Source organism: Limulus polyphemus, unplaced genomic scaffold (assembly GCF_000517525.1).
Source record: "Limulus polyphemus unplaced genomic scaffold, Limulus_polyphemus-2.1.2 Scaffold6540, whole genome shotgun sequence".
Taxonomy (NCBI): domain Eukaryota; kingdom Metazoa; phylum Arthropoda; class Merostomata; order Xiphosura; family Limulidae; genus Limulus; species Limulus polyphemus.
The window spans coordinates 20,378-47,816 of NW_013672150.1; the positions used below are offsets into that span (position 1 = coordinate 20,378).

The 27,439-nt window shown below is 34.4% G+C and overlaps 2 protein-coding genes across 10 annotated transcripts in view; both read right to left on the bottom strand.

Annotated features, from left to right (window-relative positions):
• LOC106473833 (probable protein phosphatase 2C T23F11.1) overlaps nucleotides 1-12,686 on the bottom strand; it is a 19,090-nt gene extending 6,404 nt beyond the window's left edge. For 2 of the 9 annotated variants that reach the window (XM_022402219.1, XM_022402218.1), the window contains exons 1-5: nucleotides 12,532-12,678; nucleotides 12,087-12,149; nucleotides 9,370-9,476; nucleotides 5,244-5,351; nucleotides 2,677-2,826 (exon numbers count right to left, since the gene is read on the bottom strand). In XM_022402219.1, the coding sequence (XP_022257927.1) occupies nucleotides 2,677-2,826; nucleotides 5,244-5,346 (253 nt within the window). In that variant the 5' untranslated portion in view covers nucleotides 5,347-5,351; nucleotides 9,370-9,476; nucleotides 12,087-12,149; nucleotides 12,532-12,678. Of the gene's footprint in view, nucleotides 1-1,808; nucleotides 1,875-2,676; nucleotides 2,827-5,243; nucleotides 5,352-9,369; nucleotides 9,477-9,577; nucleotides 9,647-12,086; nucleotides 12,150-12,531 lie in introns of all 9 variants that reach the window. The other 7 variants (XM_022402213.1, XM_013934508.2, XM_022402216.1 and 4 more) reach the window with 7 other exon arrangements.
• A 6,267-nt stretch (nucleotides 12,687-18,953) lies between these two features.
• On the bottom strand, nucleotides 18,954-27,237 carry LOC106473831. Its single transcript, XM_013934506.2, has 5 exons — nucleotides 27,172-27,237; nucleotides 26,763-26,883; nucleotides 25,054-25,218; nucleotides 24,788-24,881; nucleotides 18,954-24,312 (listed from the first exon to the last, which is right to left on the bottom strand). The coding sequence occupies exons 1-5, from the start codon at nucleotides 27,195-27,197 to the stop codon at nucleotides 20,414-20,416; spliced, it is 4,305 nt and encodes a 1,434-aa protein (XP_013789960.2). The 5' UTR covers nucleotides 27,198-27,237; the 3' UTR covers nucleotides 18,954-20,413.
• Between the last annotated feature and the right edge of the window lie 202 nt (nucleotides 27,238-27,439).

The window sequence follows — 27,439 nt, forward strand, 5'->3', positions numbered from 1 at the left end:
AGCTAAAACTGTGTGTTTCATGGCTAAACCTGACGAAGTACATTAGGCCATTTGCTTGAAATGTTTCAGGAAGTTTTTAAAGGTGCATGTAAAGATCTTTTTCCTTCCCCTAGTGCTAGAGTTTCCAAACCCAGCAATGTTTTCAATATTGTATGATTTTGTCAACAAAGTTAATTGTTGTCAACACTTCAACAGTGACGTGTACTTGAACCTTGAGAACGTCTTCGATTATAAAACATACTGACATGACGTTAAGATTGATTTATCAAAATGCTTTCTTTTTGCATGATGAAAATACTATAACCTGACAATAGCATTCTAACAACAGTCTATAATAAATGTATATAGTTTTAACAGACATTAAGACAGTGCAGTTGTTAACTAACTGAATGTTAGCACTAAAACTTTTAATACAGCATTTGAGGTGTCACACATCGCTTGCAAACAATGGTCCAGCAAAGTATTACAGATACAATGCCTTCTTTCCTTGACAGTCCCAGTGTTACTTAGCACGACCAACAGACTTTATCTCAAGTACTATCTCAGATTACATTCAACTTTGGTCTTAGTCTTACCAAACATCATTTTGAAAGTTCAACTCGTAACTATGGAGCACAGACTTGTCTCTCAACTGTATTTAGTATTTATTTAGTTCAGATATAACGATAATGTGCTACAAAGACTGCATTTCTCACTTTCCCACATCTAATTCCTGAGAATACAAAATGGGGGTTTGGGTCACGTTTCTTACAGAATTATGAGTATATGCAAACTTATATCAAATGTTAGCTATAATTTGGCAACTTTCAGTTTCAAAATTTTTCTTTAAAATGTCACCACAAACATTTCATTAATAAAATTTCAATCTTTCTGTTAAAATTAAAATCAACAAATTAATAAATCAGTCCTTATACATCAACGCAATGTTAACAAATCAGACTTCTTACCTTCTAACACATCCACCCAATGTTAACAAATCAAGCTTCTTACCTTTCAACACGTCCACCCAATGTTAACAAATCACACTTCTTACCTTCCAACACGTCCACCCAATGTTAACAAATCAGACTTCTTACCTTCCAACACGTACACCCAATGTTAACAAATCAGGCTTCTTACCTTCCAACATGTCCCCCCAATGTTAACAAATCAGGCTTCTTACCTTCTAACATGTCCACCCAATGTTAACAAATCAGGCATCTTACCTTCACACATGTTCACTCAATGTTAACAAATCACACTTCTTACCTTCACACATGTTCACTCAATGTTAACAAATCAGGCATCTTACCTTCACACATGTTCACTCAATGTTAACAAATCACACTTCTTACCTTCACACATGTTCACTCAATGTTAACAAATCACACTTCTTACTTTCCAACACGTCCACCCAATGTTAACAAATCAGACTTCTTACCTTCCAACATATCCACCCAATGTTAACAAATCTGGCTTCTTACCTTCTAACAAGTCCACCCAATGTTAACAAATCAGGCTTCTTACCTTGCCTGATTGGACGCGTCAACACAAACATCAGTAACAAATCTGTCTTACCTTCTAACATGTCAGTGTCCACTGCTAAGAATCCTTACCTGATTGAACACATCAACACAACCATCAGTAACAAATCTGTCTTACCTACTAACATGTCAGTGTCCACTGCTAAGAATCCTTGCCTGATTGAACACATCAACACAAACATCAGTAACAAATCTGTCTTACCTTCTAACATGTCAGTGTCCACTGCTAAGAATCCTTCCTGATTGGACACATCAACACAAACATCAGTAACAAATCTGTCTTACCTTCTAACATGTCAGTGTCCACTGCTAAGAATCCTTGCCTGATTGCTTCCTCAATATTACCTTTTTCTTAAGAGACGAAAAGGATTTTAATGTAATATTTACAAACATTGATTGAAAAATATTCATGAGTTGCAGATAAATCAAAATTTACATAATTCTTAAACCTGCACACAACACAGGTTTCTTTTGAAATGTTCTAAGAGCTATAATTGAATGTACCGAGATACAGTTTTCCTACAACCACTAAAATTTCATACGTAGAACACTACATCAGTTTTTATTTTAGTAAAATATAAACCATTCTAAAACATTGTTTTCTTACACAGCAATGGTGCTCACTTAGTTGTATGTTCTGAAAATCTTGATTAGTGCTTTCAAGTCTTCAAGAAGTTGTCAACAAGCATTAAAACATCGAGACCCTAATAACAAACTATCCCTACCTAACTGATAACTGGAAAAGTAAATACAGCTATTAGTGTACTTGATGGTATCTCGTACAATTAATATTATCTTAATATTATATCATATTTAGATACTTAACTAAACTCACGCATATATACATAGAGAAACTGTACTAAAAATGTCATTAATGTCATAAAAAATATCATAATTTGAGATCCCCAGAAGAAGTCGTACCATCTTTTAACACTACAGAAAAATTCTCATTATTTATTCAATGTTAATAACTAAGATATTATACCATGTGTAAAAGTTGTTAATGTTTGGAAAATATTTCCCCCTTTTTAGTTCCTCTCCCTTATATCAAACCAGAACCCATCAGAAACTTAAGGCTCCTTCATTTTTATGTAAGTTATCTTTATTCTTAAACATTAAAAATTCTTACTGGGACACCAGTTATCAAACTTACTGTATAAGGGATGACCAACAATCTTCTTGTGAAGATGAGATCCTGCATACTGAGCGACCTTCGCTCCTCCATGGCCATCGTAGACAGCAAAGAAAGAAGCACCGTGGTCTTCTGGCAAGGACAGTAGATGTGTATGGGCATCTTCCATATCTGTTGTTGTTTAGTTACAGGAAAACTAGAAAGTAGCAACTCATAGCTAACCCGTCTTTCAGTATTCAAGCAAAGAAAAAATATGATAAGTACCTTATAAACACAAACATTTCTACTGTCTCTCAATCTCTGAACAAAAAGTAACAGAAAATAAAAGATAATTTTTTTCATTCAAAACTCCTATTTGACATCACCTTTTCTGTGCATTAAAATTTATACTCCTATTTCACATCACCTTTTCTGTGCAGTAATATTTTCAAGCTTGTGCTATTCTTGATCCCAGGCATTTTCATCTGTGTTAAATCACATTTGAAACTGGTGAAGCATCTGTTCTTCAATGTTTAACTGTTTTAAAACTTCATTCTGTTTTACTGAACATCATTAGATTAATGTTCAGACAGATATAACAGCTAGTAACAGTCACATCGTAGTCTCTCTGTTTTCAACTGTTTTACTGAACGTCATTAGATTAATGTCTAGGCAGATATAACAACTAGTAACAGTCACATCGTAGTCTCTCCGTTTTCAAATGTTTTACTGAACCTCATCAGATTAATGTCCAGACAGACATAACAACTAGTAACAGTCACATCGTAGTCTCTCTGTTTTCAACTGTTTTACTGAACATCATTAGATTAATGTCCAGACACATAACAACTAGTAACAGTCACATCGTAGTCTCTCTGTTTTAAACTGTTTTACTGAACATCATTAGATTAATGTCCAGACAGACATAACAACTAGTAACAGTCACATCGTAGTCTCTCTGTTTTCAACTATTTTACTGAACCTCATTAGATTAATGTCCAGACAGATATAACAACTAGTAACAGTCACATCATAGTCTCTCTGTTTTCAACTATTTTACTGAACCTCATTAATGTCCAGACAGACATAACAACTAGTAACAGTCAGATCATAGTCTCTCTGTTTTCAACTGTTTTACTGAACCTCATTAGATTAATGTCCAGACAGACATAACAACTAGTAACAGTCACATCGTAGTCTCTCTGTTTTCAACTGTTTTACTGAACATCATTAGATTAATGTCGAGACAGACATAACAACAAGTAACAGTCACATCGTAGTCTCTCTGTTTTCAACTGTTTTACTGAACATCATTAGATTAATATCCAGACAGACATAACAACTAGTAACAGTTACATTGTAGTCTCTCTGTTTTCCACATTCCCATGTTTTACTTTAGAAACAATAAAATCTAAACCATTCTACTTGTCACGATTATACATTCTTTAAGCAACAACAGAATTTAAATCATTAAACATACATGACAATAAAAAATGTTAGATTTCACGAAGGTAAGTCTTCGTCATCTAATATTCATAAGAAACATGGTTATCAGCTTCCAAATTTTGGTAGAATTGAGCAATGTTAAAAACTATAATGTCTTTAATAACTTTTTTGGGCCGAAGTTCTTAGCTCCTGCCATTTTTAAGGAATTGGTCACAAACTCCTGAAAACTGAAACAAGTCTTTCTACCGACGTTCACGATGCACTGAATATTAACAATCCTGAGCAAATTACGAACCATTTTAAAAAACTTACAATGAATAACACCTTAAAAATCCATTTCTGTTATTAACAGTAGCTGTTGTATAATTAGTTTTTGTAATTTAGAGCTACTGCAATAAAAACTAAAATTGTTAAATTTACTTATTGAAACCGTCTGATGGCAGTTACATATGCACTGCTAACTCTTAAAGCTATCCTGTGAAGATTATTATTAATTATAAACCAGAACATTTAATATTACAGGCTGGAAAAGATTCTACAATTTAAACAGTGCTTCAGGTAAAGTGTAAATTAATGTAAATACCCCTTAGAAATAAAATAGTGTATACCAAATTCGCATAGTGTTTGTCAGCATGTGTACCATTCATGTACAGTATATGTACATATCCACCAATTCAGAAGAAAAACAAACACAAAGTACGGAGCATCTTTCTCATCATAAAGTGACTAAAAAGTGGAAAATTATACTAGTCTAATTTTGTTGATAACAACAACAAAGTGAATATTGTATTAAATTTATGCTGTCATTGCCTCGAGTGGTCCTTGGATATTCATACAGAAACACGAAGAGCAAGCATCAAGTAAACAGCAAAGCAATGCCAAAATATCAGGTATTGGATGAAAAAAAAAGTCACCGACACCTAGTTATTATATGAAAAGCTTACTGGGAGAAAAGCCATTCTACAACATATATCACACAACTGAACATATAAAGTAGTTAAATATTCTATACTACCTAACACCATGTTCTGTGAATTTTGACAAAATTACCGTCATATCTAAAATTGTAGTCCTTACCATAACCTTTTACATATTGTAGCCTGAGAAAAGTAAAAATACGATCAATCAGCATTAAACAAGAAACATGCACAAAGTGAGGATACTGATTCTCCATCCTTGCATGCAGGAGGCACCTACTTTCAATAATTCGTTCGAACAACTCGAAGTCTCCTTAGCAGTCACTGGTTCAGAGAGTGTTTGACCCATGCTCACTAATGAAGAACAAAAAGAGGAATCAAATTACAGAACTGCAGCAACAGCTTTGTATTTTACATCAGTAAACACCTCTCAAACCCACTGTAATTTTACAAAATCACTTCATCTAACCAAAAAAAGATAGAAACTGAATGAGATTACAAGTTATGTTTTCTGTATCAACATCTTAAACACTTCAATCATAAATTAATTTTTTCTGTAACGACATCTTAAACATTTCAATCATAAATTAATTTTTTCTGTACCAACATCTTAAACATTTCAATCATAAATTAATTTTTTCTGTACCAACATCTTAAACATTTCAATTTTAAGTTAATTTTTTCTGTACCAACATCTTAAACATTTCAATTATAAATTAATTTTTTCTGTAACGACATCTTAAACATTTCAATCATAAATTAATTTTTTCTGTACCGACATCTTAAACATTTCAATCATAAATTAATTTTTTCTGTACCGACATCTACAACATTTCAATCATAAATTAATTTTTTCTGTACCGACATCTACAAAATGTAAATCACTTCTCATGTCCTATAGCTCTACTTTATTCTTTCACTCCTGGGGTGAACCATTCATTCAAAAGAAAATCTCATGTTTCACAAAAAAAAACGCAAAGAAAATCAATTAGGGAATAAACAAAGAGCATTATAAATTGTCAATAAAATAAAAAGCAAGAAATTAAAAATAACGATCACTTGAACACACACATTCACCCAGTAGTTAAAATAATAGGTAATAAAGCAGTTATTATTATTTTTTTTATACACCTAGTTTCAGTTTTTCTTGGATAAACCAAAACATGGTGGTAATAACACTTATTTTACCAACACCAGAAACCTAAATTTATCAAATGCCATTTTTTAAGTACCACAGAAAGTAGTTCTTAAATATTTTTAAAAACAAAATTATAACATACATTACATTTCGTTCTCAATATTTTTCATTCACCCTTAAATCGCTTCTTTTTAATATGTAAACATCATTCTAACACCTTTCTTTTTGTCAGAAAAGTTAAATTTTCCCCAGGACTTGTGCTACTTTCCAGCCCTAAGGATCCTAGTTCCTCATACAATTACCAATTACTGAAATAAAACAATTCTAAGAGAACACATCAATTTCATCTGTTGTATTTACAACTGTAGTCTGGAAAATAACTAGTTATATTATATTATTAATATAGGAATACTTGTATATTTAGATTCCATATCTTAAAGAGTGAGAAACTAATTAGTATTATCATGTGCTTTGTAATTTTTCTTCCTTTATTCTTAGTTTCCTTAACACTATTGTTATTTTATTTTTCACTTGTAATGATTATTTTACATTATTAGCTTAGTATGCTGATTTTAGAACTTAAATCTCATAAGATGGCTCAAATCATAAGATATTATTAGGATTATGGCCAAAAGTGTGATTCCATTCTAAAGATTCAATACTGTCTACTTACTTATTACATGATTTTAAGTTTGTTACATACTGATCCTGATATTAAGTCTTTTCAGTCAGTTTTTTGTTTTTTAATACAGAACTGTGCTTTGCAGTTTTCATTTATAAATTAAATTTACTTTTGACCTGTAGTTCTAAATAAATAACTTATGGTTCCTTTGATAATGTTACATAGCAGTTTAGTAAAAACTTTCTTTTATCCTAAAGAGTAAACAGCGTTGTTAGATATACATTTTAAATTCAAACTATAAACATTTATCAAAGCACTGAATATAGGTACAAGTGAAGCCTTTACAACAATATTTTCTTGTAGAAACACTATGAGACAAGTAGTTTACAATCACGCCAGTTCTGCCAAAATTATATTAAAGAACAGGTATTTATGATTAGAATATTATTTGTCATGACAAAGAAAGATTAATTATTAGTTTGATAAGAGTAAACATTAGTCTGATAAGGTTGAATATTTGTTTCATAACAATAAGCTGTTTAATAAGAGTGAATATTAGTGTGACAAGTTCAATAAAACCAAATAGTTCGATAAGAGCAGATATTAGTTTGAAATGTGTAACAATCTGATAAAAGAAAACATTAGTTTCATAGGAATAAACATTAGCTTGTGAAGGTAGTAAGTCAGGAACACATTTAATATAAAGTTACCACTGCATGAAACAAAGACCAGAATATTTTCTGTAGAAATATGTACAGCATTCAACGTTTTGTTTTCACTTCATATACCTTTTGGTAAGTAACTCAACATAATTATATCTCTAATTTTAAACATTATATTTAAATATTTTTGTGGAATGAAAAACTAAGAGCAAGAGAAATCCAAAGCTAGAACTACTTGTCAGGCAGAAACTCAAGCTAAACCACTGTGTTTACATGTTGGAAGCCTCAGTTACTTGTCAGGCAGATACTCAAACTAAACTACTGTATTTAACATGTTGGAAGCCTCAGTTACTTGTGAGGCAGAAACTCAAGCTAAACCACTGTGTTTACATGTTGGAAGCCTCAGTTACTTGTGAGGCAGATACTCAAGCTAGACCACTGTGTTTACATGTTGGAAGCCTCAGTTACTTGTGAGGCAGATACTCAAGCTAGACCATTGTGTTTACATGTTGGAAGCCTCAGTTACTTGTGAGGCAGAAACTCAAGCTAAACCACTGTGTTTACATGTTGGAAGCCTCAGTTACTTGTGAGGCAGATAATGAAGCTACACCATTGTGTTTAACATGTTGGAAGCCTCAGTTCTTAACTAGTGGTTTTGTCAGGTAAGTATATTAACTCAGGTTTCTAGCCCACTTTAACAGAATGAGATGAAAAACCAGTCCCAGTAAAAGGATGATGCATCAACAGTTCCCTTAACAATCTTAAACACCTCAATTAAGGCCACTCTAACTTTTCTTTTTTCAAGAGAAAACAATTTTAGAGATCTTAATCTCTCCTCAAATAATAACCCATCCTTCCCAGGCACCCTTCTAATAACCCTCCTCTGAACCCTTTCCAACAATTCAATATCCTTTCTGAGGTAAGTAGCCCAAGATAAAATACAATACTCCATATATGGCCTACACAATGACATTATAACCTCTTTAGAAAGAACCTAAAATCCTATTTGTCCTGCCACTAGATGACAAGAAACTATTGCTTGCAGTGAAAACAGAAACAAGACAATTTTATAAATTTAAAATTAAAAACAAGGATGAAAAGATCTGAAGTTTAATGACAAACAAAGTCGAGTCCACAAGTAGCATCACCGTATGGAGGGAAGGTAGAAAAGTGGTAATACATAAAGAAAATCTAGTCCGTTTTAACTTATTGTTTAGATATTACTATTAACATTACTGCTTCTGTATTGTGTATCTCATGCACTAATAACACCAATATTTCAAAACAGGCCAGTGAATTCTTTCAAGAACATTATTCTTTAAATTTGATGTTTTCCAGATAAAAAACTATTCATTTAAAATAAATATTTGGTAATTTCATGTGAATTTTCATCATTGACTTTGAGCAGTATTTCTATCTTGAAATGAACACGACAAGAACACCTGTGCTAGTTTTAATATGACCCCAATGTAGCGAGCCTGATTTAGAAAGTCCATTTGCCACTGGTCAAGCAGAATTTCAGACTCTAGTGTTTATTTTCAGGAGTTGTAACATAGACGAGACAATGTAGTTTTTAACACCCAACTCAGCACCCCAAACTCAATATCCCAAATTATTTCTTCATCAGACTAACATTGATCTGATGAGTGGCCAGTAGAATGACTAAAAAAATAGCAGGACACCACTGACTACCAGGAAATTTTTATCCATTATTAAAAATCATTTTTGTTAAAAATAAATTCTTAAAAATAAAATTCAATCACTTGTTTATAATGTTAGTTATCAAACTCATTCCAAAAATCTCTTTCTTTCAGTTGGGATCTGTGGTCAGTGTCATCTAACAAAATTAAAACAGAATGGACGTAGAAAGAAAGATAGCATACTCTAGCTGAAACTACTTCCTTGATATACATCCAATAAAATTCTCTAAAAACAGAAGATGTGCATTACCTGGAAGTTGTTTTTCCACTCGGAGATAATCCTCTTATGTTTACTTTCCAACAGATTATGACACATGCATATAGGACCACGAAATCGTGCTACAACTTCGATTAGTCCTATTTAAAAGTTAAACACCAGAGTTCTTAAGAATTTTCTCTCTTTATAAAATACACATACTTTGATAAGTCCTGAATAACCATTCTAAAATCTGACAAACCTTTCTTCCATGTTCAATTTCTACAGGATATGTAGTTACTAAAACATTTTGATTCAAGCAACAGCCTTTCTAAATGAGATAAAAATTAAATATTTTACCCACAAGTCAAGGTTGCAAACATAGTTATATGATTTAATCTAAGCTGCCAATAAAGGTATCTCCAAATACTGAATAAAACTAAACTTGTTCTTACACAGAGTTACTTGGCTTCAAGTGAAACATGTATTTATAAAATTCATCTAATCTCAATGTTCATACTTTCAAGGATACATCTTGCAAAAACTGAAACAATGATCTAAAGTACAAATTACTACAATACTGAAAAATCTGTACTGTTTTACCACAGCCAAAATAAATATTAAAAAACTCAAAAACATACCACCTGTTTCTCTAAATCCATGTTTAATCATGTTGAAGTTTTGTAACAAGCTCAACTTTATACAAGTTTTGTTTTGAAACAATCAAACTTCCACATGCAACCTTCATGAGAATCAAAATATAAAAACTAAGAAATCTGAAAACCATGTGTTATATTGCCAATAATATACATACAGAAACAATGCTGGATGCGATATGTACATGTACTGTGAACACATGCAACAAAACAAGTTTAGACATGAACCTCAACAAAGCATAAACATCCTGCCACTGATAAAAGAGCTACAAGCTTTTCTCTTAACTACTCATGGTTAAATTACATACCCCAGTTTAACTAACACTGACACATTGTGGTCGAGTGATTAAACATTGGTTATTTTCATCCACAGTTAAGTATATTGCTTAAATCAATCAAGAAAGATGATGTTGGCCACATGTGCCTGACAAGAGGATTATCGGTAGAGCTGGCCAATTAACTCAATTAATCGATACAATACTTTACCTACGAGCATCAGTTACAATGATTAGTCACTTGTAAAATAATCAACTCACCAAAATTAATGTTTCTGATTGTTAAAACTATCCAAGTCTCATAAGAGAATAATTAATTACTTGAATGTACTTGATTACTGAGCCTGACAATTTTGACTATTAAATTCTACTAATTGCCCAGTTCTAGTTATCAGTTCAAGAAAACAACAATTATAAAGGGGATTTCCATAACAATTATAATTATAAAAGGGGGTTTCCATAAGGAACTCTACCCCACATTTGCTGCCTCTCTCTAGTCATCCATATACTTGAGCAGAAACAAGCAGCAGGATACCATCTAACTTATCCCGAACTCCCTAACAATGTACTAAAAACTAGCTCAAACAACCTTAAACCATTTCTATTTAAGAAACGTTTTACAGAATCCATACTATCAGCACACTACCCAACTAGGACAACTGTTCTGTAAATTAACAATAGCTAAAAGAATAATTCAAGTCCAGGTTTTACAAAGCTTCTATTTGTTACCTCTGTTAGCATTAATTTTTATCTTTATAAAGTAGTCTGTCCACACCTCAAACAAATTTTGACACATGAATCAAATCACTTCCTCCCCTTTTTTTAATGCAACCACAACAAAAGCAACCGTTGAAGCATCTACTTATAGTTCAATTTTTAACTTGCTTCTTGTTCACTTTCGAGAAAATAAATTTCATAAAACAAGACCAAAATTTAAGAACTTAGAATTTTCTTTCCTTTGGTGATGATAGCTAGATGCTCAGCTAAAACATTCTTGCTTTTCTAAACAATCAAATTCAAATCCTTCCTCACAACAAAACATTTGTCTTAAATGTCTAAAACATCATGTTTCTGTACTTATGTATGAATTTACAATTCTTGCACTTTGCAGGAATTTTATCAGCAAATTTTGATAAGTTAGAACCCACGACACAATCAATAATGTCAATATAAAACTTTTCTTGAAAAGCTCCACAAGCCACACTCATCCAATCAGAAAACTATCCAATTTTTAACTCCCGTTTCTGTAAACAACCTTATTTTTCAAAACTTTTCACTTACATCCAAGTAATAATCTCACTCGATAATTAACCTATTGCAAGGAAAGATTATACTTAAATGTAATAACACATACTTTAAAGGGTACCCTTATTTACAAAGACAGAAGACAATCATCTGGCTAGTAAGTTGACAAAACCTTTCCTAAAATTATCCATAAAGCTGCTTCAGTATCTATTAATGAGTATTATATTCCACCTTCAAAAAATTACTTCCCAAACTATCCCTTACAATATCATACCCACAAGCATATTCTTTTACAAGTCTTAGTTCAACAGGTAATTCCCTGTTCAGCAGTTTTTAGTATAATTTTTTTAGTTTATAGAAAAGCGAGATACTGAACTTGAAGCAATGAACATATACATATACTTCTAAGCTTCAACTTTCAGTTTCAAATAAGTTTATAAAAGTAACAAAATATTTCCAAGCTCCATTCATATTACTATCATTGATATCACTCATTTTGTTTCTTTATACTGAACTGTCTTACTTCTAATTTTAAGATATACAAGATATTAAGTAATACTACACAAAAATTAACTTTAAGTTTAAGAACCTCTACCTTCACTTCGCTCCAGTCACTAGGGGCATGGTCAACAACAACACAAAAGGCCAGAAAGGATATCTACGGGAAGGTAATTCATAAATTAAACATGAACAAATATTACTATTAGCCTCATTTAATCACTTATTTTCAAACTTAAAGCATTATACTTTTTTATGCGTTGTTGCATCCATACATAAATTACCGGTTCAAGAAGTATATTTATATATATCTATAAAATGAATTATAAAGCTGCAGCTCTCAACGCACCACAGCAAATTGAAGAGGTACAACTATGCATCTGTTTATAATTACACTAATAATAACACTGGGCCTAACCCTCTCACTTTCGTCTTACAAATATATCCAGAGTTTAACTCGAGGCTCGGCTTTCTTCACGCAAACCGAACTTCGAAGCATATATTTTGATGTATAAATATAATCGTGGAGAATTTTACACTACCTTAAATAAATAGAAAACTTGTACAGCTATACAAAGAAATGAATTAACTTTTCAAACATTATTCGTTAAGTTTACTAATGCATAGTAGATATCAAGTATAACTTATATTAAATTCAGCTTGGTCATGACTATCATTATACTCTCGAATACCATACACACTTACGTCATAGATGGAAATTGTATTATAAATTCCTGTTATGATTATTTAAAAATAATTCATGTTATTAATTATATTTCGCAATTTTTTATTTTATGATTGATTTCACAGAATCAAATTTATTCTAATAAAATTATTTGCGAAACATTTTGTTTTTTACGAGTAAACCCAATCTCTGAATTTTCTTTCTCCATGCGATTGGAAGCTGGTTCAATATTATAAAACCAATAAAATTACCTGTTTTAGGGCTATTGATAACTTGAGTCAGTGTAGCAAATCTGAACGGTTGAAAGTATGCTAGGTTTATTGTTAGAACTTCAGATTTAACTGGAGAATGTCTTTACCTTACTGTTTACACTGGCTTGTGAAGAAGGTATTTGTATGTATATATATATAATCAATTTAAATTTTTTAGCACCGGAATACATTCTGATACCTTGTAGAAGATCGTTGGTACTAGTGTTGTATATGACTATACCATGCGTTTCTATCTTCTTGTAATATTATATTATTCATCTTTAGTTTACCCTATAATCTGTATATGTGCAGGTTTCACGTTACACGTGGTCTAGAAAGCCTTTAAGTTCATCTCGTTCCAGCTGCCTTTATTCCTTTGTCATTTTCTATCACATAATACCAGTTGTGCCCATGAGTGATTTTGCTGTAATTCTCTATATTATGCAAGAATGTCAACAGTAGTGTTATCCAACAGCAGGTTAGGTGATATCTTTAAGTTACGACCTCCCTTACATTTCAATGGGATTGACCAACAGTGACATGGGTGGCGCACTCATCCCGAAAGTATAATGTTATAGATAGTATGATCTATTAACTAGCGCTATCTTTGTTTCAAACTCAAGCCTTCAGTTTGGTAAGTGAAGTTTAATTTCTTTCTTAGTAAATAGCAATATTCTCCTAATATTTAACTTTTAATATTAACCAATTCTCATCAAATAAGTTTATAAGATTTTAGGAGAGTATAGAGATCGCGAGCTAATTATAAAGTAAAGGCAGTGTCCTACGTGCACAATATTTTGATTGTGTTTTGAGTATAAATGAATATTCTTCTGACTGTAACTTTTACACTGTGTCAATTCTCTTCGATTCTCAAAGTCAGAAAACTCAGAATTACTTCATAATACATATCTTGTTGAACCTTCTGTTATTAAGTGGACCTATCCCATTACTAATTGTTATCTCAGTTTTACCGCACCAGAAGTAGTAACGAAACTATTTATAATACACACTAATGTTAGTATTAACGCCAAACATTAGTGCTATAGAAAAATATACGCAATGGTTAACACGTTAAGAGAAATGTGTGTTCATTAACCTCCAGCGATTTATCCTTTTGTGATTTATAATCTTCCTATATAATACAATTTTATACAAATAAAATGGTAGTTTTTCTGAATACCTGTTTTCATGAAGGTGATAAGTTTTTATTGAAGTTTAAATTCATCTTCCAGTGCGGTTTTGAGTATATGATTTAATTTTTAGATGATTTATATGTTTAACTTTAAATAGAAAATCTGTTCATGAAAGCCATGGTATAAACTGCCATTACCAAGGCCTCAAAAGCTAGAAAAAAGTTTAGTTTTACTAAGCATTTCTTCTTTTAAAATATGCTTAATAAATGGTAACAGAGGGACGACACTGATACAACTTTAACGTTTCGGTTATACGTCTTTACCAAGAGCCTTCTCCCCAGAGGAGTGTAAAGGGGTTAGAGCACCTGAAAAAACCCAAATCGCCTACATTCCCAGGTCGGCAGGCTTAGGGCCAACATGATAAAATGGGAGTACTCCAACATACCCGCTGCCCGCGGCTGCGCTGAGAGACAGATAATGCAACATCTACTCGCTGCCCACGACTCCAGTTTCCACCTCGCTGTATCCAGTGGTCATGCAGGTTCCACGTGCAGCAAAACACCTTGCTATAGCCAGTGGTCATCCAATCAGATGTGTGCAGCGCTGAATGAAAACCATATAAGGATAGGTGGACACAACAAAAAGAAGTCCAAGAGACTATGGAACAAAGCTATAGCTGTCAGCCTGTTTTTTCACCACATAATGTACAGGTCCTGTATGATGTAATTTTAAAAATTACGTCATAAATTCTCTGTTTCCATTAACGTGTTGTGAACATAATGGTTTCTGGTAGTTCTATAGCTGATACAAAACTACTTAATGAAAAATTAATTATTGTCAAAAAGCAATTGGTGTAGAAGTTTTTACTATCCATTGAAAACTTCATTTACTTTAATTTGTAACAATCCGTTGAGAAACGTGGTATCTTATATGTAAGTCAAACATTTACATCCAGCGCGCTTTTTTCTTCAGAAATTTAATTGACAGAATACAATGTTTGTATAATACAACAAAAACAACAATAAAAAAACACATGAAAACAGCAGTTCTAGTGTTTAAATAGAAAAGCAAGTCATACAATGGTGTATAAACAAATATAAATTATATTTTTATTATTGTTATAACTTCAAGCCGGTTAATGATTTGATACAGTAACTCATATCATTTTAACCAACCATGAATAAGCAGTGAAACGAGACGTTTTGACACTGACAGTTTACTTCTAGTTGTCTCTGGTTTTGTGTTTATCTCTGATTAATTTACTATGAGAAAATACAACTGGTTTAGACCAAATCGTAAGAATTTCTCACGCAACACATTCTAAAAATCTGATAAAACGTATTTCCGGCAACAAAGATAATTTTAGATATTCTAGCCTAAATGTCATGTTTTTTGTGAATTTGTTTGGGGTATTAACCCTAATTAGTAGCTTGTTCACATGTTGTATTGTTGGGATGTTAATTTATTTGTCGAATAAGTTTAGATAAGAGGAAAATAATCTTTGAGAATTTCTAGAAATTGTATTAATGATGAACATCATACCTTATGTACTCATTTAACGTTTTTCTTTTTGGTTTAATGATGCTAAAATTTTAATCTTTTGTTCGGTTTATTTTCTAAAGTTCTAAACTCTTTGGTAAATTTAGATAATAATCTGGAAATCTTACTGAACTTAGTCACTTAGCTGCCACCAGAGGGCATAACCAACAAAATGCCAACCCAATGTTCTGGTATTTTCATTTTTCGTCATATGAAATACTTTCACTGTTGACTGCTACAAATCCAGGCAATTTAATTTATTTAAAGTACATATTATTATATTTAACCTTAATCAGTTATTGAAACAATAATTTTATTTTGATTTTTGTAGGATTTCATTTATATTTTATTTATAAATGCCCCTACATCGAGATTTCAGCGATACGTCATCTTCAGTCAATCACGCCCTCAGACATTTCATATTTGATCTCGTGCGAGTGTTACGCAATAAGTGAAAATGTACCGCACTCAAAACATTTCGAAATGAAAGTGACGTTATTAAGAAGTATTAAATATAGTGTGTAGAAAAAAAAAATCAGTAACTTCTGAATCCAACAGGTCTATAATTATACGTTGTACATACATTCAGTAATTTCGCTGAAACGCAATGGATTGGCAGCAGTAAATGGTATTGAAAGCAGTAATTTGCAAAAAATGTTTGCTTATTTGCTGGTTTCAGATTTTTCGTGATAGAGTAGGGTGAAGGCAGCTAGTCAAGAGCATCAATTGTCAACTCTTGTTTGACAGAATAGTGGGACTTGACTGTCACTCTTATAATGCACCCATTGCCTTAAAGTGCGGACCGCGTTTTTGCAGCAACGAGTCACAGTTCGAGGATTCTAACCACTAGACCACGTTTGACCCAAAGAGCGCTACTAGTCTTACAAAAAACCGTCACTACCTATTCTAATATTAGTATAAAATTTGCGGTCAGATAAAAAATAGGTTTAGGCTCAATCTACTTTAAATCAGAGAAATAGGTGTAGGCTAAACCTACTTTAAATCAGAGAAATAGGTGTAGGCTCAATCTACTTTATATCAGAGAAATAGATGTAGGCTCAATCTACTTTAAATCAAAGAAATAGGTGTAGGCTCAATCTACTTTAAGTCAGAGAAATAGGTGTAGGCTCAATCTACTTTAAGTCAGAGAAATAGGTGTAAGCTCAACCTACTTTAAATCAGAGAAACTTGAATTCTAGCCAATAAAAAATGAATGAAGCTTATCCTCATTGGAAATAAAAGTTGGTTTCTGCTTTATACAGAAGACGTAGCAGTGTAAAATGGTGTTGTTTTTGAAGTTACATGCTTTATACAGAAGACGTAGCAGTGTAAAATGGTGTTGTTTTTGAAGTTACATGCTTTATACAGAAGACGTAGCAGTGTAAAATGGTGTTGTTTTTGAAGTTACAGGAAAGGTTGATATTGTTATTAATTCAGAAGACTACAGAATGATGATCTGAAACCTTAAAAACTTCTCTAGATGAGGTTTTTACATAAATACATCTTAAAAACAATATAAGCGCTCGGGTTATATGTTTTTTTTATAATTTTGTATCAAGACTTCTTGAATCTACGTGTTTCTCTGAAATCATGAATCTTAAGGAACAATGGTACGAAAGGCTCTGTATTTAGCAGCAGTTACATGTTATACACATTCTCGATAGTTGGGGTCGAAATGTTCGCTTCAACTTCTTTCTTCTGAAGTATATATATATATATATATATTATTATTACTTGTGCTTTTATTGGAAATTATAATACAGTGCTGATATTTACAACTTAGATAGCAACTTACCCGCACATAGTTAAACGATGAAGTCCGAAACTTCGGGGTTCAGATATAGCAGTCCATAATTTGTACCGTTAACTCGTCGCCACAACAGCTTTAAACCGATTAACGAGTCTGCATGACACTCTTATAGCGCACCTATAGATGAAAGCACAGAGCATGTTAGGAGTTTCGCGGCGAGAGCCTCGGACTTTCCGAATCCTAACCCGGCATGCTTAGGCCACGTACATCAATAATTTATATATTTTATTTTAAAATAAATTTGGCACGCAATTTAAATTCTAAAGAAATATAACGTCTAAAGACATAAAATGGTGGCTGGGCGTGGTCTATTAGTTAGCGTGTCGGAAAGTCCAAGGTTCGGGCCCATGATATGCTGCTGTATACATTCTCCATTTCCAACTGTGAGAAAAGTGACATCTCGTTATTCAGTTAAGAGTAGCTGTGTAGGCGGCAGGTACTGCTGACTGGTCACCCTTCGTCTGACAGACAGTTCAAATTTATAGTCGGCTATTCCTGAACCTGGAGTTGTCTGACCTTGTCGTTTAGCCAATGTCTTGCGTTAGGTGTCGTTCAGTTTGAAAATACCAAAAGACGTGCAACGTCAACGTCTTTACATTTCTCGGTAATTACTGGGGCTTGGTGGTTAGGGTACACGACTCGCAGCTTAAAATCCTCAACCTTTTAGCAGGCGTTATAATGTTACGGTCAATCCCACTCTTCGTTGGTAAGGAGTAGCCCAAGAGTTTTCGGAGGGTGGGTGAGATTGACCAGCTGACTTCCTTCTAGTCTATCACTTAGGGGCGACTATTGCAGATAGCCCTCGTGTAACTTGGCACGAAATTCAACACAACAAACAATAATTGACTTTTGGTAAAGTATAAAAATTTATTATAATTATTAATATAAACCACACTAACGGAACAATGAAGCTTTTATACACACTCTGTTCCTTGCAAAAACCGGGGTTCGATTCCCCAGGGTGGACATAGCTCGGAATCCCAAATTAGTAGATATTTAACGCTACTTTTCCAGTTGTTCCGTGTTGGAAGAAACCTTGTACAGGGATAATTATTGTGGCTAGACTTTGGCTACAGGAATTTTAGTTGTTTTCAACTTGCGTGGTTTAGTGTTTTTAAACAAAGTCTGGAAATTTTCGTATCTATATATAGGAATGTTTGAAAAAATAAAAAATTAAAATTAATAAAATACTTTTGAAATTAATTTTAAGATGCTTCAGAGATGGCGCTAGCTAAACACTACTTAGTGTCTTTGAAGCACGTCAGGAGATTTTCGTATCTATATATAGGAATGTTTGAAAAATTAAAATTAATAAAATACTTTTGAAAATAATTTTAAGATGCTTCAGAGATGGCGCTAGCTACACACTTCTATTTTTCTTTCGCAATGTATTTGGAGAAAAAAGTTGCTTGGATTTATTTTGTTAGATTAATTTTGCTTTTTATAGAAAAGAATGGTTGTGTTAAAATTATGAGCCGTGTATTTCGAAATTGTTAAAACACAAACTTCTAACGTTTATAATAAAGGCTTAATTCAAACACACATATACAGACAAGGTGTAAATTTAATACACGGTGCAGTTCCTCTAGTACACGACAATAACAAAATCTGTTAGCATTAATACAAATAATGTAACCATTGGATTTAGTGTAATTGTAGGCTTAACAAAATATTAATTTTTAAACAAATCTTAACCACATCTAGTCTGTTTCTAAACGTTTTCGAAACATTATTCTTGGATTACGATCTTTCTCCGAATCTTTAAGGCTAAGACCCGGCTGTAAAAGTTGGATATATTCCACAAGATAATCTTGGAAAATATTTTTTTTTTCCAAAGTCGCAACTTGAACGTCAGTAGAAATGACACGTTGGATCAAAGAGTTCCAAACATCACTATTTCTAATGCTAACCTTTAGAAATAGTGATAAAGTTCGAGGCAAACCCCTTCTGCTTAACAGCGAATCACGTTTCATACTCATGTTGATTGGCGCTTCGGTGAAACAGACGCTCGTCGTCATTTACCACTTTCTGCGTATTTTCTAAAACTTTATCCCTAGTTTGTAAAACTTTCTTCTTTGTATGGTATAAACTGTGATTACACAATCTGGGAACAAAGATAATTAGAAAAGATAAAGTAATGAGTGAAAGTGTTAAAAGAAACGTTTCGTTGTCTCATAAGAAAGTGTAACACTTTAGTTTTCACTAGAACTTGCGATTTCTGAAAACAAGAGGGCGCCATACCCGTTTTCTATGACGTCATTAAGAAGTTTTTAAACGTACTCTTCGTGCCTGATCTTGCACGAAACGTCTGAAAACAGTGTATTGTTCTCTAACGATAGTGGCAACACATATTAGTAGCGAACTAACCTAAACATTGACCCTGCATTTTAATGAAAGATATATTTAAGCTCTACTTATTGTTTTAAAAAGCTTTTTGGTATGCTTTAAAAACAGAATAACTTCAAATAATCTCGTAAAGAAGCCTATTTGAAATTGTCATATCCTTTCCAAATATGTTATTTAATAAACAAATATAGCACCAGGAAGCATTAAGTCCCCAAAAGATAACAATTCTGCTCTTTTCTCGAAGAGTAATATACATCCAGACAGACGTTCTGGATTTGTTGTTTAGCACAAAGAAACAAGTCAATAGTCCTAAAATCTCACGAAATTAAAAGTCCATGCAACCACCTTTGAACACATATTGAAAACGTTAAAAAAATAATGTTTAATTCAAAAGAACGCTCATGTGAGATGAACAAGTCAAACTGGACAGAGGTAGACTGTAGCAGTTAAAAACTGGACACAGCAACGCTTTGACGTCATTAGTCACATAATGTAAAAGGTCGTCATTCTTTCTTGGTTTTAGACAGTTCAACGTCGTTAGTTTTATTGTATATTCTGAATACACTCTCGCCTTCAGCGCCTTGCTGCTGGTTGAGCGTGATTCTTATTTCGAAAAACGTTTGGCTGCTACGCTGTTACAGGATTCTTTTGTACTCATGATCACTTAGTTTGTCTCTTACTAGTAGCTGACACCATCCTTGTCCTGGAGGGACTTATCTGTGACGCTGTGACCCGCACTCGTTGAACTTGTGGTTCAGGTTTCTCTGTAAGGCCCGGCTTTCCTTTAGCAGATGAAGCTGACGTAGCTTTCATAAAGCCAAATCTTTTGGATTGTGACGTATCTTTTCGGGCGGTTCCAGCTGTTGGTTGCTTACCTGACACTGCACCATTTCTGGTAATGGAAGAGGTTCGTTTCACAACTGAATCGCTTTGACCATGCCTTTCTCTAGGAACAGAAGACACTTCTTTTCTCACAGCTCTAGATGGAGTGTTGGAAAGCTGTTGGTTTGGAGTGCTTACCTGAGAAGCAGCCTTGACAGTGGCCACTGACAATTCGCTAGATTTGGATAAGGTCAACGACCTTTCACTGGATCTTCGAGATAAGGATTGTTCGCTGGACCGAGAACTTGGAGAAACTGACCTGTTTACTGAAGAACTAGATCTTGATGGGGCATTCAGGACCTTTTTGCTTTCTGCATTTGGACGTGTTGACGGAGATACATTATAACTGTCCGACATACCCCTTGCCCTAGCCACGTTCTGGGTTATATTTTTGATGGTTTTTGAATAACCACCGACTTTGTCTTTTGTAATTGTTGATTCATCTTTTCTTTGGCTTCCTTCCCGAATTCTTGTTCTCGATTTTGGCAGCACCGATTCTCCTGTTAAGCTACTTTTGGAGCTTCCTAGGCTAGTTCTTGAGCTAGCTTTCGAAGTTGATTGTGGGCCTCGAGAGGTTTTCTTTGTGTCTGATGTTGTTGAAGAATGACTTTCTGTTCTCTGAATTCTCCCAGCAACACTACGGGTCGAACTTCTAATAGAAGGCTGAATGCCTTGTTTGCCCAAGCTACTTCTTGCCGATAGTTGGCTGCTACTTGATCTTTCGAAACTGTTAACAGGTGTTTTTACAGACTGCATTCGTTTTCCTAAATTTTTAATTTGTGGCTTCATTTTTTCCACATTTTTAGATTTTTCAGCCATGGATGTTTTAGGAACTGTGATTTTTGGTAAGGTATTATATTCACACTTCTTAAAAGTATTTTCTGGTTCCTCCGATAAGCTGTTAGGTACAATCTGTCTCAGACTTCTTGGTGAATCCACCAGGTCCGTGTCATAAGCTCCTGCAGAGGACGCACCTTGAGATAACGTCTCACTTACAAGAGATTGTGTTTCTTCAAATCCTTCATCGTGTTCGTGTTCTTCTGTATTCTTCCTCTTAAACATTGGCGATGAACTAAGTGGTGTATGACCTCTTCTTGTATGAAGATGGTCCTCACTTACTTGTGTCCGTTCGGTAGAGCTGCTTTGTGTATCTAGGCATTTTTGGTCAGGCAGCAAGCTTGGGTTTCTTACCTGCAATGGCCTGTTTGTCGATTCAGTGACAGGTGTTTGAATCCGTATTGGATTAGGACGAGAGTACGTCCCTTTTTGATGTTTGTCTTCTTGAAGACTTTCTATAGTTGTACCATCAACTACATCTTTTGTTAGTGGAACCACTTTTGCTTCTTGGTTTACTGGAGAGCTGGGGATCATTTCAACATTAGACTGGCAAACTGTTTCATCTGGTCTCTCTGTAGTAAAGTCGCTATTTGCTCTACTGACATTAGAGGAAGGTTCTGGAACTATCTCTCCAGTTGGAGCTTGCTTTGCTCCTGCTTCAGGAGTCTTCTTAAAGTTTTCGGTAAGAGAACTCCAACGTTTGGCTAATCTAGCGCGAAGTGACGTGGATTTCTTTTTACCGTCTAAAAGATCGTCTTGAGTTTTATTTTCTCGTGATTTGATATCTTGTTCCTCAATGTTATCGTGTTTAGGTCTAGGATTGGTAAAATAATTCAGTTGTTGGATTTCTTGACTTGCCAAACTTATATCTTTCAATGCCCCTTCAATAAAATCTTGGTCACTGCCTTGGGCTTCAACTGACCGGTAGTCAGTTTTTACTGTTTTATCCTGTTCATAATCATCTTTAGATTGTTTAGCCTTTCCATTTCCAAGATTCTTTTGGTTTGGACGACTTCTTCTTGTGGTTTTTCGTATCAAAGAAAAGCGATCAAAATTTCCTTCACCTTCTAAATCGCATTCTTCTTGTGTCATTAAGTCTTTATTCTCGCATGATTCTTCATGTTTTGTGTTTAAATATTGATTAAACTTCTGGGACTCCTTCTCAGGCTTATCTAGATTTATATCAATATCTGATTTTTCAAATCTACTGACCTCCTCAGTTTCATGTTGCCTTCTTGGCTTATAGACTGTTGCTAAATCATCTTCTGCAGATTTCACAACATTAGATGGTTTGGATTTTGGAATGGATTCTCTCATGCTCGTGTAAAGCCTATTTCTTCTCGGTGGTGCAATTTTTGATACAGGATCATTAGGTATTACAAGGCTTCTCTCGTTACTAATGTCTCCATCCATATGATTTTGTGACATAAGGTCTTGTACAGGTTCAGCAACTCGCGCACTTGAAATAAGGTCAGACTGTGTAAAGTCAGGCGTTTTCTCTGAAGTTGGACTGATTAAGGGATTTTCTGTATAACTTTGAATATTGCTGTTGATTGCTTCTTCAGGTAAGGGTTCTCTGAGACTCTGCCGAGTTCTTGGTACTGCATTTTTCATATCTTCTTTCTCCGTATTATTAGATGATGTGTCATTTCTGGTCATCCCATTTGAAATGTTTTGTTGCACTTGTATGGGTACCTTGGATTCCAGACCGGTCTGGAATGAGGAGACAACATCTTTACCCAATTCGGAATCAGCCGATGGTCTTCTGACATACAGCGTTAAAGTTTCATTACTGCTTTCTTTACCCAAACTGCTCTTTGAACCATCCAAAGAATTTGTAGACCGCCGACTGCGATATTTTCGACGATCGTCATCCACTGACTCGAAACTATTGGCCACATTTAAGGTACTTTTTCTCCATCTAGATTTGTCTTTCACTTGAGCACTTTCCACAGTTTCCATAACTTTTTCTATATCTGTGTCGGGCATTGAATTTTTAAGTTTTTTGGTGTACATTTCAGAATCAGTCTTAGCTTCGTGAAGAGTTCCTAGATTTGAAGGTCGGCTGTCATCATCAACCTTTTCTGGACCATAAAGGCCTATGTCAGACTCCCTCTGTTCTAATTCTTGTCGTCTTCGTCGTTCAAGAACCAATCGATCCTTTAACTTTTTTTCCTTTTCCTCTTCTCTTTCATTTTCTTGTAACCATTCTTCGATTTTTCTTCGCCATTGTTTTGGTTTTACTTCTGTATTATTCTCTTGTATAGTCATGGCTCTTTCCATAGTCGGAGAAATTGGTGATGCTGGGCGTTCTCTTTCGTTCAGCTCGACAGCCAAAAAATCCTGGCGTCTTCGTCTTCCAGATCGCCGGAGCAAAGATCTGTCCAAAGATCCACCATCTATGCTTCCCAAAGACTTGCGATCTTTGGCCTCTAGCTCAGAGGTATGTTTTAGGTAATCTATAAGTTCAACATCTTGATCTTCAGAAGAAAGGCGGCTTCTTCTCCTCCGAAGACTGCCAGTAGGGGTAACGTCAGATAATTCTCCAGTGTCTATATTATCTTGACCATTGGTTATTGATGTAATAGAACCAATACGACGCCGGACCACTCTCGGAGAACTCATGTACTCTTCTTCTGATGGCAAGCTACTGTTTAGACTGTTGAGTCGATTAAGATCTGAAGAATGATCTAAGGTAGTCTTTTTGACTTTATGAACTTTGAACTTGTTGTCACCAAGGCGGTTTTGAGAAAATCCATTCCGGATGTCTCCAAGAAGAGTGTCCATTATATGATTGTCGCTCTCACTTCCAGACATAGAGCTAGGGCGCAAATCGGACGCTGTAGAATGACAAGAAAGAACTGATTAATTAAAGAAAACATGTCTTAAAGTTTGGTAACAGAAGGTATTGTTACAATAACTTCCTACAGCCATTACTTATTCATTTTAACTATAATTTACATTAGGTGACAACTTTAGATAAGCTAATATTTGAAATAAAACATAGTTTCAGTTTAAAAACTGTAAGAATTTTGTACTTTTCCCGAATAACTTCAAAACAGATGCACGTCTTATTTCAAGAACTTCGCCTCTCTAAGACCAACTGTGGTAGTTTTACAGTTCGCTAGAGAAGTTCAAACCGATGTGCGTCTTACCTCCAGAACTTCGCCTCTCTAAGACCAACTGTGGTAGTTTTATAGTTCGCTAGAGAAGTTCAAACCGATGTGCGTCTTACCCCCAGAACTTCGCCTCTCTAAGACTAACTATGGTAGTTTTATAGTTCGCTAGAGAAGTTCAAACCGATGTGCGTCTTACCTCCAGAACTTCGCCTCTTCAAGGCCAACTGTTCCTCCCGTTGTCTACGCCTGGCTTCCGCCTTCTTCTCCTGCTGGCGACGACGCTCGTTCTCCTATGTAGGATACATATTAGTATAGATGATTAAGTTAAACAGAACATCGCTACAACTACTGTTCTTCATTCGGTTACCGAACGTTTATCGATTTAATGGTAAACATTGTTTTAAAAATATATTTTTTGTACAATCTAATTGTATGCTAAATTATATAGTAATAATGGATTACCTCAATCGCTGTTTTGAATTTATGACAAAAATTCTGGAAAACCTTGAAACATTCTTCTAGCTTAAAAGTTGCTTTATCTTCGCACAGAAACTCTGCTAAATCCACGCGGACTGCTTCGAGGGCTTCTATATCCTTAGCAACATCGACAACATCCTCTTCGGCAATCTGAAACCAAAACCAATTAATACATCTTAAAATAAAAGTCGGGCCTTTAATTTTGGGATTCTAAAGAACGAAAACAGCATAAAATTGATTAAACTGTAAGACTTCAGTAAATTATCGGTGAATTAAAGCCAATACAAGAGGTAAATTACCAGTCAGTTTTAAGAAACGTACAAGGATAATACATGAGGTTTTTGTACAGTTAAAAAAACAAAAACAAAAAAAAAAACAACGTACATCTGCTTAAGAACAGCCTGGCATGGCCAGAGGGTTAGGGCGTTCGATTCGCAATCTTCGGGTCGCGGGTTCGAATCTCCGTCCCACCAAACATGCTCGCCCTTTCGGTGTGTGTTTTCTTATAGCAAAGCCACATTGGGTTATCTGCTGTGTCCACCGAGGGGGAATCGAACCCCTGATTTTAACATTGTAAATCCGAAGACTTACGGCTGTCCCACCGGGGGACCGCCCTTTCAGCTGTAGGGGCGTTATAATGTGGCAGTCAATCCCACTATTCATGAGTAAAAGAATAGCCCAAGAGCTGGTGGTGGGTGCTGGTTACTGGCCGCCTTTCCTTTCTTTCATTGCTAAATTAGGGACGGCTAGCGCTCGTATAGCTTTGCGCGAAATTCGCAACAAACCGAACTGTTTAAGATCAAGAGAAGTTAGAACGCCCATTTATAGAAAGGCTTAGGCCTTCAGTTATTGCTGGGATCAAATTTTAAAACATATTTCCTAATCTTGATATTAGTTTACTTAATCCGTTATTACTTGTTAATTTGTGGCGACGATTCCACACGGTGGACAGAGCGCAGATAATCCATTGTGTACGTTGCACTAAAAACAACAATGGCACAACGGACTATCTGTGCTGTGCTCATCGGGCGAATCAGACCCCCATTTTTTTTGCGTTTTAAGCCTTCAAGCCTACCTGCCGAGTTAGAGGGATAATTCTAATCGGGAACTTGTCATAAGGACGATGAATAGTTTCGTTCACTTAGCGTGTTTATAAGTAACCCTTACCTATCTGTTGTAAGCTATCATTCGGTATTATTTCTTCTATCTCACTTTTTAAATTTCCCAGTTTCTGCCAATCATATCAATTCGAATCATTAGCGCCCTCTATCTCATTGCGATCGATTAAGTGTTCAACAAGACCTAATGTTGATGTAAATATGTTGAACACTTAGTGCCTTCCTAATGTTGATGTAAAATGTAAGCCTGTTGAACACTTAGTGCCTTCCTAATGTTGATGTAAACCTGTTGGACACTTAGTGCCTTTTTATGTAAACCTGTTGGACACTTAGTGCCTTCCTAACCTTCATGTAAGCCTGTTGAACACTTAGTGCCTTCCTAATGTTGATGTAAATATGTTGAACACTTAGTGCCTTCCTAATGTTGATGTAAACCTGTTGGACACTTAGTGCCTTCCTAACCTTCCATTAGGAAGGCACTAAGTGTTCAACATACCTAATGTTGATGTAAATATGTTGAACACTTAGTGCCTTCCTAATGTTGATGTAAAAAGGCACTAAGTGTTCAACACTCACCTTTAGGAATTCTTCCATTTGTTCTCTTATTTGAACGTCAGCGTTCATAACCTGTTTAGATACTTTAGTAACTTTGTCTCTGAGGTTGTTGATCTCTGTCTTTAGATTATCAATTGATAGTCTAGAATGAAAATCATCATAAAAAGGAACTTGAAAACTTCCTACATTGTTACTTGATAGTATTAAGTGTCGATAACACAGGTAACTGAACAACTTTGTAGAAGTGCTATGTTAGAACAATGCATGCAAGAGTTATAAAAATAGCATTTATGTAAGAAGTCATGTAGAGAAAAAGAATGCTCATTAAATTAATGTATTTAATAAACTTTTCTTGTTGGTTATAACATATAGAGAGACACGTGCAGCACATTTTTGTTAATTATATCACATAACCGATAAAGTGACCTACTTCGTGGCTTCTTCCAAATTTGGCATTTTGTCACCAAACTTAAGCAAATCTGGATTTTTCTTTTCTGCTTCCTAAAACAAAATGTAAACATAAAAATAACAACTTTTAACCATCTGAATGAATTACACGTATGAAATATCAAAATAATTAATAACAAGCACTATAGATATAAACTGGGCTAGGAAAAATACTCGATACAAAGTTACTGTACATAGAAGAAAGTTAAAAATAAGATAAATTAGGACTTTGTTCTATCTACTCTGACTAT

Excerpts from the sequence above, each read along its gene's own strand:
- LOC106473831 (XM_013934506.2), bottom strand. The coding sequence starts at position 27,197 with ATGCCAAATTTGGAAGAAGCCACGAA. Across the intron at positions 24,882-25,053 it reads AATTCAAAACAGCGATTGAG|GAGAACGAGCGTCGTCGCCA; the intron begins GTAATCCATTAT and ends TATCCTACATAG. Across the intron at positions 24,313-24,787 it reads GAAGAGGCGAAGTTCTGGAG|CGTCCGATTTGCGCCCTAGC; the intron begins GTAAGACGCACA and ends GTCATTCTACAG.